The sequence below is a fragment of the Pyrgilauda ruficollis genome, unplaced genomic scaffold (assembly GCF_017590135.1).
Source record: "Pyrgilauda ruficollis isolate IOZ18807 unplaced genomic scaffold, ASM1759013v1 scaffold15, whole genome shotgun sequence".
Taxonomy (NCBI): domain Eukaryota; kingdom Metazoa; phylum Chordata; class Aves; order Passeriformes; family Passeridae; genus Pyrgilauda; species Pyrgilauda ruficollis.
Window position 1 is genome coordinate 18,545,157 of NW_024513654.1, and position 14,423 is coordinate 18,559,579.

At 41.7% G+C, this 14,423-nt stretch overlaps 1 protein-coding gene across 6 annotated transcripts in view; it reads right to left on the reverse strand.

Moving 5' to 3' along the window:
* Window positions 1-14,423, reverse strand: part of SEC31B (SEC31 homolog B, COPII coat complex component) — a 38,819-nt gene that overhangs the window by 15,123 nt on the left and 9,273 nt on the right. For all 6 annotated transcript variants that reach the window (XM_041461093.1, XM_041461094.1, XM_041461096.1 and 3 more), the window contains exons 6-19: window positions 14,183-14,323; window positions 13,552-13,694; window positions 13,216-13,315; window positions 11,103-11,264; window positions 9,019-9,171; window positions 8,038-8,268; window positions 6,572-6,646; window positions 5,946-6,026; window positions 4,914-5,022; window positions 4,353-4,531; window positions 3,589-3,715; window positions 2,391-2,536; window positions 855-1,028; window positions 72-254 (exon numbers count right to left, since the gene is read on the reverse strand). In XM_041461093.1, coding sequence (XP_041317027.1) covers window positions 72-254; window positions 855-1,028; window positions 2,391-2,536; window positions 3,589-3,715; window positions 4,353-4,531; window positions 4,914-5,022; window positions 5,946-6,026; window positions 6,572-6,646; window positions 8,038-8,268; window positions 9,019-9,171; window positions 11,103-11,264; window positions 13,216-13,315; window positions 13,552-13,694; window positions 14,183-14,323 — 2,004 coding nt within the window. The remainder of the gene's footprint in view (window positions 1-71; window positions 255-854; window positions 1,029-2,390; window positions 2,537-3,588; window positions 3,716-4,352; window positions 4,532-4,913; window positions 5,023-5,945; window positions 6,027-6,571; window positions 6,647-8,037; window positions 8,269-9,018; window positions 9,172-11,102; window positions 11,265-13,215; window positions 13,316-13,551; window positions 13,695-14,182; window positions 14,324-14,423) is intronic.

Sequence of the window (14,423 nt, forward strand, 5' to 3'; positions counted from 1 at the left end):
CTTATGCCTTCCACAACCCAGTAGTCTTCCTCCCTTGCCCCAAGGCACAAACACCTGAGTTTAGGGCCTACCTTCTCTGGATGTCTGGGACCTGCTGTGTGGGCTGCTCCTTCAGGGATGGAACCACCCTTGGCTGCTGTGCGTTTAATGACCCCCACATTGACACGAGTGTAGGGAAAAGGAGGTGGCTGCTGATCACCCACATTCCCTCCCTGAGCATGAAAGAGCCGGTCTCGGAGCTGTTCAATCAGGAGCTGAAACAAACTACGCTTTAGAAGAAGCACCTTGAGAGCCCCAGATGGAAAATGCTGGGGAGGCATTTAAAGTAGACCCTGACCTAAAGCACTATGAATCAAACTGCAAAACGAACTGTGTTCCCAACAATCAGCAGGAAAAAAATCTCAACAAATAGTAAATGACAATCCAGGACATCACCTGCCATACAATTAGGCTGATGAAGTCTCACTGATCCTTCCCCCAGTCTTTACAGTATTCCCTCCCCAACCCCTACCCACATTTAGGCACTAGATGGATTTATTTCAAACTGCCAGGTGACCTCGTCATTCCCTTCCTCTACCAGCTAGTTTCAAGAAGAGAGGCAGCTTCCCTGGCAAGCTGCTTCCCAATGTTGTTCTCCATCAACCATTTTACAGTTCTATAACTCTTTCCTTTTCCTTAAATCAAAGGCACTACAAAGAAAATGCAAATGAAGACAAAACCCATATCCTGGAATACCTTCCCTCCTCCCCCTCTATTCTCAAGTTAGCATAACTAAGGTGAAACTTTAAGTCCTGATGCATGACAAAACCCCAGCTCTTATACAATTTCCCTCCCCTATACTCTTTCTCACTCACCTCTTTAGAGCTGCTGGGTAGGTAATTCATTGCAGCTGCCAAGCATCCTTGTGATGCCAGGAGACTGGCATACTGGGTGATTCGTTCTGCCAAGACAGGGCCTGGTGCTGGTCCTGCGGTGCCTCGGAGCATCTCAATGGACCTGCTCAGCACCATCACCTTCTCTATAAGATCCTGAACAATACAGGAGGAAGGAAGAAATAAGACTACTCAGAATCTGACTAGTTTTACTGGTCCATCTCATGCTGAGACAATACCAGATGGCTCTCCCCACTTTCAGTTGACATCAGGGCCAATGTGGACAGAAGTTACTCCCCTCTGCACCAAATACTGTCACTGATGACCATTTCCTCAGATGCATTTGGAGAAAAACAGGAACCAGGAAGCAAACCATGACATTGCTACTTTAATAGTAAGGGAAAAAAAGAAAATCAGAAGCCACAAGATTGTTCCAATCAACTGTGATCTTTTTACTAGGAAGCTACTATTGTTACAGGTGATCAACTTGGAAGAGGAAGGCTTAAAACCATACCAAGAGAAATTCACTAGAAAAAACTACTACTGCTGGCAAAAGGACCAGAAGGGTTTTAGTTACTCAAAACTCCTTCAACTCCTAGAAATGAAAGCAGTGTTTACAGCTGTAGAATGATACATGCTGATATCTGGCAACTGGGAGGAGGTCAGTTTCAGAAACAACCAGGAGTGCTGAAGTGTTTCTTTTACTCAGTAGTGGGATTACAAAACCAGTGAACTCTGTAGCAGAGGGCATTATCTGCAGATATTCAAGTGGAAGACTTGTCTAGCTCATTCTAGCAAGTGACAGACACAACAGGGCTTAGTGACTTTGGCAGGACTGGTTTAAGTGTAACACATTACTGAGATTAACTCAGTTGGTCAGAGCATGGTGCTGGTTGTGGGTTCAATCCCCATATGGGCCATTCACCTAAGAGTTGGACTCAATCCTTGTGGGTCCCTTTGAACTCGGATTATTCTGTGAAATACTCAATAGGAATGAAGAGAGGTAGGTAACAACGTTGACTTAGAAGTCCTGATTTATCTGCAAGGTGTGACTTCCCATGTATCATCATTCTACTTGCAGTGGGAATATCATGATCCAGACTTCATTTTATTTTGCTAAGGGTGTTCTGAAGGTAGAGCCAGATAACTGCAGTATTATGTTATACATGAAAAGCACAGCAGCAAACGTATCCCAGGCTACTACCAGTAAAAAAAAAAGGTATAGTTCAAACTTCCCTGACCAAAAGGAAGCTCAGAGATGACATCAGTATGTAAGAGAGGCAAGTAGGCTGTAACTCCTGTCCATGGCTGGATTTATGTGCAATGTAAACACACAAGCCCTGACTGATTCAGGGTGCAAGCCTCCTTTTGAAGTAGGCTAGAAGGAGATACCTGGGTGAGCACAAACAGGTCTCCACTGTCTGCTGGAAGCCAGACACCCTGATGGGAAAATGCAAACAGTTCAGGGCTACCAGACAGGCCTAAAGAGGAGTCAAACCAATATCACAGTGCCTGTACCTGTAGGGCAAGTGGTGATGAAGTCTCATGGTTTTTAACCCAGCATTCCACCAGCCTCTCCACATTGCCTGATGAGATATAGCAGAGGCAGGCATCATTGCACAGGGCTGCATCTCCCTCTGACTCCAGGCGGGCACCCAGCATGTCTAGAGAGGAAGAGATGCAGCCAACATTTAACACACTCCCCTTTGGAAGAGCTCATTAACCCCAGTGTTTTGAATCTGCACCTAATTAGAATCATAGAATCATTTAGATCAGGAAAGGACATTAAGACTGAGTCTAACTATAAACCTAGCACTGCCAAGTCCCACTAAACCAAGATTTTAAGTGCAACATATACGTGTTTTTTAAATAACTCTAGGGATGGTGACTGCACCTTTTCCCTGGGCAGTCTGTTCCAATGCTTGACAACCCATTGAGTGTAGGTGGTTTTCCTAATGTCCAATTTAAACTTCCCCTGGTGCAACTTGAGGCTGTTTCTTCTTCTCCTATCACTTGCTGTTTAGGAGAAGTACAACCTCCTTTTGAGTAGCTGTAGAGAGCAGTAAGGTCACTCCAATCCTCCTTTTCTCCATGCTAAACAACTCCAGTCCCCTCAGCTGCTCCTCTTAACACTTGGGATCTAGACCCTTCACCAGCTCCATTGCATAACTGTTGGACAACAGAGAAATGCCAAAGCCAATCTGGTTGAAAAAAATACTTTTCTACATCTGCCAATTTTTATATCTGCCCAAACACATGAAAGAAAGAAATGACAGATGAATTCAGTGAAAAAATCCAACACTTTTTTTTTTATTTCCAAAAGAGGTGTGGGAATCTCCAGGAAATAGTAGGGTGCTGAAACCTGTTTTAGGTGGAATGAAGCACACTGGACCTTTTAGTGTAAATGAAATACCCTTCTCTATGGAATAAAAATCACCCTCTTCATGTCTCAGCCTAGGAATAGCATCTGTCCTGGTTTATTTTCATGCTACTTCTACAGGTCACAGGGAATACCCACATACCAAACTTTACACCATCATTCTCAGCTACAGTGTGCACCTATCATTCTCCTAACTCAACACTCCACACTCAAATAAGTTCCAGATCGCTGTAATGAGTAAGAAGTGCTTTCTTTTCTTAACTCTATCCACTTCTTTCTGTAAGCATCCAGAGGTACTGCAAGGGAAATTGTATAAAAACATGGTACACTGCATACCACAGAGCTGAGTGTAGTCTTCGTGCTTTGAGTATGTTAACAAGATGGCCAGTGCCTCCTTCCAGCTCTGCAGATCACATGTGCAAACAATATCTTGCCACTTCTGCTGCACAATGGAGGAAAGCAGCTGTAAGGGAAGCAGAAGGCCTGTCAGTCACTGAAGAAAAAGGTAAGCTGACAATCTAAGCAACAGCGCACTTTCAAACACACTTTCCACCATGCAGAGACTACCTCACTGTACATTAAAGTCCAACAATCTCAGCATTCCTACATTAACAGTAATTGGAACCTGATGCCTCTAAGAAAAGTTAAAAAGCCCAACAAAGCACTTAAAAGAATATGGAAACAGCCACACTAGACAAGACTAAAGATCTAACATGTATCTTGTTTCAGAGCAGCTGGTATCAATGACTGGGAGCACAGTGTTAAGATATCCTCTGTTACACTTCCCCATTTGTAAATTAATAAACTAGGAACTTCCAAGTTGAGCTGTAAAGGGGCAGTATGCACCACAGGTTACAAGCATGAGAAGCTGAGACAAAAACCATTAAAAAAAAAAAGTAACAGAGAACACAGACATACTATGTACACAACATAAAATTGTCATAAAACTACCAAGACATTAGAGTAAATGCAATAGGAGATGCACAGATTCTGCTGGCATTCTACTTCCTTCATTGAAGACAAAGCATTTCCACATATATCCAGAGAAACATTTGGCAAGACAGTGCACACCTTCCCCTGCTCACAAAACCATCACTTACCATGGAGAGATTTGTTTTCTGCTTGGCAAAGTAGCGCTTCTGGGTTTCCTTTAGGAGGTTATCCCCACCAGCTATAGCTAAGATGATGGCATCAGCAAAGCGCTCTGCTCGCATGCACAGCTCCACTGCACCCTCAAAATTCCCCAACAAAAGGGCTTGGCTGATGAGTCCATCTGTATCTACAGAGGTCAGAAGCAGAGTCAACCCAAAGAGTCATCACTCAGATGCAATGATGATGCTTGTTTTAAAGAGCAGGCCTTAAAAAGCAGTAACAGCTAAAAGCCAGTTAAAAGAAAATTTGGAAACTCAAAAAATCCACTGAATTGACTCTAGGTCTTCCATCATCTAGAAGATTCTTCTAAATTTTTAATGGGTCTCTCATCTGGAAGAAGTATTTCTATGCTCAATGCGATATGCTGCATAACACTTGAAGGGGTTATATGTTTTAAAACTATCCATCTGCCGGAGTGAACTAGATTCTTCCTGGTCTCTCTGAATTTTCTGGTTTTCCCTCCTCTCCCATTTTCCTAAGAGGGCAGAAACACTCTTTATGTAACATACCTTCTGTGACAGGAATCTCCAATGTGCTCATGTTCTGTGGGATGAGGTTATCAAAAAAGGCTGAAGAGGAAGAAACAGCAGCTACATCATCGCTGGAATTCATCAAAAGCTGTGCAAAAAGTGCAAGACTTATTTAATTCACTGCACACACATATTCTACCCAAAACAGTTTAATGGATACTGGGTGGGATGGGGCTGCTCTTCATTTGGTTGTGCATGCTCATATAAATCTAATTTCAATTTGGAAACTCCTGTCACTGCGCAATCAATCTGCAGTTTCACAAGGGAAGCAACAAGAGCAGTGCTGCAATTGGCAAAGCTTAGGAGATTGATGGTGCAAGACATGCAATGCCAACAGCACTGCTGGGCAGCATTCGTCAACTCAACTGTCAGCCCTTGAGCAAGCTGAACTATTTTGGATGGAACAGAGACAAGAACAACGAGTAAAATCTGTAAATAACAGGTTGGATCACAGCCATGCATGGTGCTTTACTGAAATGCAGGACACAATTGCTACTCCTAGAATATCCCATCCAGTGTTTGAGGCTCATGAAGATGGTAACTAATCAGAGGATATAAGTTTCAGATACCTCAGAGGAGAAAAATTTACAGTGAACCAGGCCTTGGAAGGCATCTGAAGATGAACATCCCACAATCACGTGAAAATACATTTCAGAGGATAGAGGTGAAAAAGAAAAAAATACCGCACCAGAAGCTTCACAGAGGAAATCCAGAACAGTAGCCTCAAGTAAATCTGTGGTGAGGCTAATTCTAACACTGAAATCAACACAGGTGAAGCAATCATTCTTGCAGGAATAACAGCCAGGAGTCCTTCACTGTTCATTAGTTAGTTTTAAAGCCAAAAGGGAAAGTTATTATCATTTAGTCTAATCCTGTGAGGGTCTGATAGGCCTGTGAAATGCCCTCTGCAATGCCAGCATTGAGCTCAACAAGCTGTGGTTGGAATTAAGACCTTCCAGTTCATTCTGCCCTCCTCTGCTCTCCCAAGCTGGCAAGATGTACAGGACATACCTGATCTGGTGCAGTATTTGTATCACCTGCTTCAGGAAGGGGCTGTTTGTCTGGGATCCCGTTACTCAAACATAAGGCAATCTAGAAAAGTAACAGACACATACAGTGTAAAACAAAGTAAGCACCTGGACAGCAAAACTACCAAGAGACTGGCAAGCCACAGACACAATTCCCCCAACTCATTCACCTGTCTGAAAACTTCCACCTCACCCTATTCCTGGCTGACTGCCTATCAGAGACTATTTATACTTTTCAGAGCATTATCCATCAGTACCATGCCAGACTGTTTCCACCTGTCACCTTCTTCCTGGCTGAAGAATCCCCTGAGACAGAGAGAGCTGAACGCTAAAAGAAGCTCTCACAACTGCACTGTTGTTGAACACTGCCCAGTGCACCAACAACTGAAAGCAAGATAACAGGGCTCAAGACCCCTTTGGCTCCCCCTTACAAGTGCTTGCATTTGCTTTTTAGTGGGGTATACTTCATGTGACTCCCAGCTGAAATTTCACACACTTTTGTCATTTGTGCGCTATGAGATCACTTGCTCAGTTCCAGTAGGACCTTGCAACTCTGCCACAACAGCTTTAGTCCTGTAAATGTTTCTATCTATTGGAAATACCCCTTACCTTTTTTTGCAGATCCTCTTTACTGTAGCCCAGCAGCTTGAGAAGTTTAGTCCTGGACTCCTGCTCCAAATTCACCTGAGTCCCCAATGGATATTAAAAAGACAAAAAATATGTAAAATCATAGCCATCTACACACTGACAATAGTTAGCTGCTTCTGGCAGCTCAGTTTCCAGATAAAGAATTCAACTATGAAAAGTCCACCTAATAACTACTGTGTAAAGATGTATGGAATTTAAATTATAATCATAGTAAAAGGGCAAAACTCAAGTTTGCCACAGTTACAACTGAGGTACAACTGTGTATCAAAACCATGACTGTATACATACCTAGTGTACTTGGTCACTAATTCCCTGGATAATCTAGGAATTGCCAAACTAATCTCTTCACAGAGAAAATTGACTTATTTGAATCTGCATGAAACTGGGACAAGATGGTTGCCTGAATTGCTAGCTGGCTTCACAAGAATTCGTTAACTGTTACAGAAGCTCCCTGGACGAGGATTTCAGACACTCCCAAAAATTCCCACAGGCTGCACACAGCCTAATTGATAGGCACTATTTATATGCTTTAATGCATGATTTACATTCTGCAATGAGAATCTGTCTGTCTCAGTTAAGTCTCATGCTGCTTCTTCTACACAAATGATCAAACTGTACATGTATAAGGTATTTGTAAACAGTCCATTTCAGAAACTGTTCCTGCAGAAGCAGGAATGGTGCTGCAGGACACTTTTGTACAGAAGCCTAATTTGTAGTTCAAGACAATCAATTGTAATATGTCCTTTATGTGCTGGAGTGGTCTCTCAGGACCACAAACCAGATGGATTATAAAAGTGACTCAGAATGACAGCTTGATGTGTCTCACTTAACTTAACCAAATACATTGTTGCAATGGAGATCACTTTCACCACCTAGATTAACAGCTGGCCATCCTGTTCAAGAGTCCCCACACAAATATAATACTGTGGCAAATATCTCAGTATTTTGCCCTCCACACAGTCTGCTACAAGTGTCTATAAACCACTGCCAAGATTAAGCCCTGCCTCTTCAGAAGGGTGACCTCTTCTTATTACCAAACTCTCATGCTACCAAACTGTCCATGAAGGTTAGTCACTCCTCATGCCACCACAGCTCTCTTCTTTGTTCTGGGGTATCTCATTGTCCATTTGGACTTCACCTTAAAAAAATTGTAATTTTTTAAGGTCGCAGGCAGATATAGCTTGGCAGTGTGTTGACAGAAAAAGATCCTATTTCAGGAAGCCCGAACAAGTCCACTGAAAAGACCATTCCTAATGAAAAACAAGACAACCTCCAACACCTCAACTTTCTTTAGAAAAATAATAAGCATATTCATTCAATTCCATTTTATATTTTAAAGAACAGGAATATAAATAGCTAGAGATGACCATATTCCACCCCATGATCATAGAAGAACTGACCTCTGTATTTCACCACAGCCATCCTACCTTCAAGAAGTTCCAAAGGTTCTCATCAAATGGCAACTTGGCTGTCTGGATCTTGCCCTGGCAGTAATCAAGGAGGTTCCCGGACTGCAAGGCCATCTGCAGCTCTCTGGATCGGAGTAGGAATTCAGTTTCAGTAGTGACTTGACTGATGAATACCTGGTGTGGATAAGTCTGCTGCATTTGCTGTCCAGGAGCTTTGGTTAGACCAAAGGTAATCAGTTTTCCTCCAAACTGAGAATGACAGAGAGACACAATAGGTATTCTTAAAAACAAAGGTAAAAGCTACTCAGTTCTTCATTTATCAAAGCAGACCCAAGCTCCAGCAGTGATCACAAGGAACCCAAGAGTTTAGTGGGCATGGATGGTATGAGCACTGAGGCAGCTCTCATTACGACCCTTCAGCTGAACTGAACACTGATAAACTTGACACTTGTGCATACCCAATCAGGCCTAGCCAACTGCAAGTGCCAGAGAGGCACAGAGGAAAAAGTACCATTGAACAGAACTGTTAGTTCTTGTGTTACATGGAGAGGCAGACTGCAATGATAGAAACTATCAGGTGAGGAGCAGGCACTAGAAAGACAACGAACAAGTCAAGTAACAGGCTAAAAGAACAATTCAGCAATCCAATTTAGAAGCAAAGATGTGAGGAAAATTAAATGCCTGGATAGGAAAGAGACAGACAGAAGAGAATGGGAATGCATGCCAGCCTGCAAGGACAGCTTTTGCAAATTTTCCTTAGATTATGTTAACTTCTACTTATGATCTCCCATTCTCTGCTACAGGACTCTTTCTTGCTGGAAATATATCTGAATATTAAGAGTAAACAAACTTCACTTCATGGGACACCACAATGCACCTTAAACAGGCATTAAAGCAACTAGCAACAGGAAGATAGAGGTTTTTCCAGGCAAAGCAAAGGACTGTGTCACAAGACAACACATCTATTGCATTTTCAGCTAAGCATGAAGATTCACTTACTGCAAATGAAACCCCCACAGGTCTGCGAATCCACTTGGGTGGCTTTTTTAATGGTGGAATCAAGGTGGTCTGAGTTACTTGCTCTGGCACCTGCAGAGGAGGAAGGCTCTGTCCTGTGCCAAAGGGATCCAGGTTGTTGAAGGAGGAAGAGATCTAGAATCAGATGGAAATAGGAATAAAATATAATTAAATTCCTCTTTGTATGGAATAAGCAAAAAAACTATTGCTTAGGAACTCGTTACTTTCCACACTGATGAAAAATTAGGCAAGTACAGCACCTCTTTCTGGAATACCACCGAGTCCCTGTGCAAGAGAAAGGGCATTTCAAAACAGTTCCAGCAATCATTTCTTAAGGAAGTTTTACCCTAAGAGACTTTCAAGTAGTTTTTCCTCAGCAAGATGCAAATTTCCTAAAAAAACACTGCTAGGCCTAGCACCCAGCTCAAACAGAGGAGTTGCAAAATTACTTGTTTTATGCAAGATAATGACAACATATGGTCAAAAGTTGTCCAACTTATTTCTTGTTTTTCTCACACAGGAATTCTGACTCCCTTTTTATTGCTGGAGTCTTTCAAATGGGTTAGTTTGAAGGACTGTCTCAAGCTTTTTTGGCTTCAATGAGACTAATGAAATAAAACTTTCTTGTCTAGACAAGAGAGTGACAAAAGTGGCCCCTGAGCCAGATTTCTTACATTTAGGGAGTCAGTGAACATACATACAATGCTGTTCACAAGCACTTTTCATTTTTAACATTGTTTGCATAGATTTGTTGTTTGCTAAAGATAATCCTGTTCAAGTCTGACTGGACCATAGGGAATAGCTTTATAACTCAGCTAACCAGCACACCCAAAAGGAAGCAACATCAGGCTGATCAAGCTAAGACTGCCAAATCTTAGAATCACAAGCAATGTTTTGTCTTTCTTCAGAGGAAACCAATTCCAAAGAAAGACTAATTCCTGAGGAACAGCTTATATGCAACAGATCAAGCGCCCTAAACCTTAAAGCAATAAATATACATAACCAGGTCTGCAACAGAGTTTCTGTCCTGAGACTATTGAGTTCATAAAAGAGAGACCTCTTGGTCACAATCTCCCTGTCACCATAACTGCCATTATTTCCTGCTTGTGTTCTTACTTGATATTCAACTTATTCAGGAATTATTCAACAGTACTGTTCCCCAATTTTGAACAGTGGAAGCGTGGTGCATGCACATGAAGAATGCAGAGAAAGAAAATTCTCCATGGGTTAAATGAATCCTTAATCTCCCACAGCTGTTGCTTGATAAAGTATTTTCTGCCTCTTGCAAATCCTATGAAACTGAACTCAGTCAGCTGTAAATGACTATATAAATAACACTTAAGCCAGTTCATACGTATTCTCTTAAAACCTGTATTGTAAGGCATTTGTTGGCTGGGACAGAGGGAGAGAATTAAAAGACTAGACACCAGATTAAAACTAAAATTTTAGACAGTAGTGACATTTAATCTGTTCAGAGTTTGCTCATCTATTCATTGGCTAAGTAATAGGTTTCAGTATCAAAAATATTAACATGCTCAAAGTTGTAGTCAAAAGACTTGAGGAAAATTGCTAATAGTGGTTCATAAACCACTTTATAAAATTACCTTCTAAACTAATGAAGAATAACATATCCTATTAATTAGTATCAATGTACTTAATGTTTACCTAATGACAAGAAAAGCTTGTGTACTGCTTTATTTTTATTCTAATAGTAATAACAATAAAATGTATCTTAACATCACAACTGCGCTTGCTCTTGGTTTTCTTTACACACCTTGGTTTTCTTTACACACCTTGGTTTTCTTTACACACCTTGGTTTTCTTTACACACCTTTCTTTACACATTGCCTTGTCAGAGGCAATGTGGTCTCTGGAATCTGGTGGGATTATTAAACCCCACTCAGGTACCTTCTGGTTCCCACACCGTACAGCCATAGGTCCAGGTGTGTGGGACAGATTGCATCACTTAAAGGTGACCCTGTTACACACGTGTGCTTCCACCACTCTGAGCAGTCACGAGAGAAAGTGCCAGCCTGTCAAGGTCTAACATGGTCACAGGACTTTACCTTGTCAGCCTGTGTCTTCTGCTGAGCCTCTAAGTTCCCGCCCATAACAGAATAAATGTTGATCCACCCATCGAAAGTGGCAGCAGAGAAGACTGAAGGATTCCTGGGACACCACTGGACATCAAAGCACCACTGACTCCGAATGGGCAACTCATACACCACCTATCACAGAAAGAGAGAAGACAGAAGCACAACACAAACAGCCTCCTGCTCTCCCCAAATCACTTGCCCACAGCAAGCCTGTCACTTTATTTACATGCCACCATTGCATACAAATCTCTTATTTTTGCTTCTTGAACGGCGCCTTTGCAACCAAATTATAGCACCTTGAGTCCAAACTGAAAGTCACAGAAAACTCATGTTAAACTGGATTCTGACTGTAGAACAAAATCCAAAAGTGAAAAGTCACTTTTGCTGTGCTTCCTGAGTACTACTGTATCAGAGCATTATAGCATTGTCACATTTGTTGTTAACCAAGGGAGAGACACCAGAAAACAACACAATAAAATCAGAAGTCAAGAGGCAAGAATGTGTCATGAGAAAGAACACGTAAACAGAAAGAATAGTGTGGAGCAACAAATGTGACAAGGAAAATAAAGAGCCTAAAGAAAAAAATATAGAACAAGAAGAGAGGACAATGTAATAGCTGCGCATGAACTATGAAGGACATTGCAGCCAACAAGTTTATGGTTCAGCATTCAAAAAGTCAAAGTTCAATTCACAGACTTCCTGCCTGATGTTGGGCAACTCACTAACACAGCCTTGACTTTAAACCTCCCATTTGTAAAATGAACATATTTCCTTTATGGTTTACAGAAACAAAGCACAGACAGTCACAGCTTCATTTTCTGTGGGAATGTGATTTGTGGTTTCTGTTCCAGATAGAAGCGAATTAATATAATTTGCTTATATTAAAATCTAGATTGCCAAATAGAAAAATTGACAAACAAATCCCAAGAAACCAAACATTCCCCAAACCAAACAGAAAAACTGACAAACAAATCCCAAGAAACCAAACATTCCCCAAACCCAAAGAAACCAATACTTCACTCAAACTCACGAGATCAGCCATTCTGTCTAACTGTATTCATCCTTAATACTGCAAAGCTTCCCAACTTTTTCACTTGAAATTTTGCTGTTCATTGGTACCAAGTCAATAAGAGCCCCCTAACAGTAGTTTATACACAAAAGTCTAATTTTAATTTGGACTCTGCAAATCTACAGCAGCATGCATAAAAATAAGTCAGCCACACTGATTTTTGTAAAAATTAGACATCGGGAACATTTCAGAGTCTGAACCTCTTCTAACCACTAGAGATCTAGACAAAGTGAGGATCAAATTCCATGAAACTACAAAAGCAGCATTTCATGCATTTTAGGAAAACAAATTCATTCTTTTCCTTGTCTCCAAGGCAAAAGTGGCCAGTTGAGTGATATTGTCCCATGAAATTAATCTAGCCTGGGGCTCCCATCTGGACTTTGCTCAGTATTGTTAGAGCACTTTCCCCATGCTATCATCAAGATCAACTGCATTGTCCGAAGTTCAGTTTTATCCAGGATCTCTGCACTGAATGAATGGGTGTGCATAAAAAAAAATTTAAACAGCCCCACTTTAATTCAGGTGATACCTAAATATACCAAGTATGGTAATTCTGAGATACATGGCTAGATAAGCACATACATATGAAACCATTTTACTACAAATGAAGTTTACACACATTGTTTAACTACACTGTCCCCTTCTCTAACATATGCTCCTTGGTCTCCTTCAAATTTCCTCCCAAATGAAGTTACTACTCTAGGAGAAGGAAAAAGAAGAATCACATGGAAAGAGAGAACACTAAAGTGTTACCATAGCAAGAGTAATTATAAATAGTTGAAACTAAATTTTAAGTTAAAGTTTTCTTCCCTCTCTGATCTCTGGACAAAGATGTATCAGCAAAAACCTGTATCACTCTGGATATGGACCACACTCATTCACTTCAGAAAGAGTACATAAGACATGCTTGAGGGAATTACATTGGCACTCCACAAGGAAAAAGGCAAGGACACACACAGAGCAAAGTACACAATATAAAGCAGACCACGTATGCTGATAGCTGTGGTTACATACCTCCCCCGTACTTGGGTTCCAGCACAAGATCTGGTTGTCTTTGGCACTACTCAACAGCAGTTCAGGGTCAGCCTGGCACCAAGAAACAGAGAGAACTCCCCTAAAAGAGATCAGAAAGAAATCAGTCATATTTCCTGTACCGTTTGTTCTGCCATCCAGTCACTAAGAAAGCACCATGCATCATCACCTTGGCTCAGAAATGCTAGTTCTCATCTCTACCTTCAACCAGATTCATCTGGAAAAGAAAGCAAGCCCAGGAGAAAATCACAGTTTCCCTAAGTCCAGTCACCCAGCTGTCTACCTTGAAAAGATGCAACACAACATGCAAGTCCTCACCTGGTGTGCCCTTCCAGCTGGCTAAGAGGAGAGGTAGCAAAGCGTAAGTCCCATATTTGGATCACTGGCAAACGGTCATCCTCAGAGGAAAGGACTAGCTGGGTTGCAACTTCTGGATGCCAGGCCATTCCTGAGCAATGCATCTAGGGACAAAAATAGCACAGGCTGAAAATTCAGCAATGCAAGTTGGCAATAGCACAAATGGGCCAAAGCCATGTCATTCTGTACTGAACTCTCCTAGAATGCTTGACATAAACCAAGTATAGTAATGTCTTGCTCCAAGCAGCAAGAATTTCTACTGTCTCTTCACAGCAAAAAAACCCCTACTAACCACACAGAAGTCAAAGTCCAAAGCTGACCTAGGAAGAAAGCTGGGAGGCGTCTCATAAATGAGTTGTGAACACCAAAACTGAATGCAAGAGTGCATGAATTTTAAAAACAGTAAGGGGCCTTGTTTCCCCATTTCATTCAGGAAAGAAGAAAAAGAGGTGCTTTGATGCTACGTCTCCAAGAAAACTAGTTCCAACAGCTCCTAGAATAAAACCACTTGTCCCAAGAGTCTGTACCACTGCTTTGTAGTCCCATGTGGCACATTGTAAGCTAGTTACAAACGCAGCTTTTCTTCACTCACTCTGTTGCTGTGGTCACTGACTTTGATGATGGGCTCATTCTTCCTGAGGTCCCAAACCACAGCCTTGCCGCTGGGGTGAGCAGAGGACAGGATATGCTGCACCTGCCGATTCCAGGACACCACACTGATGTCTTCATGCGGCTGCCAAGACAGGAAAGGCCACACATCCATTACTCCCAAGCTGAGGGAACACTCACAGGAGTCTGTTAATAGTTTAACTGAGGGATAAGGGATTTGATGA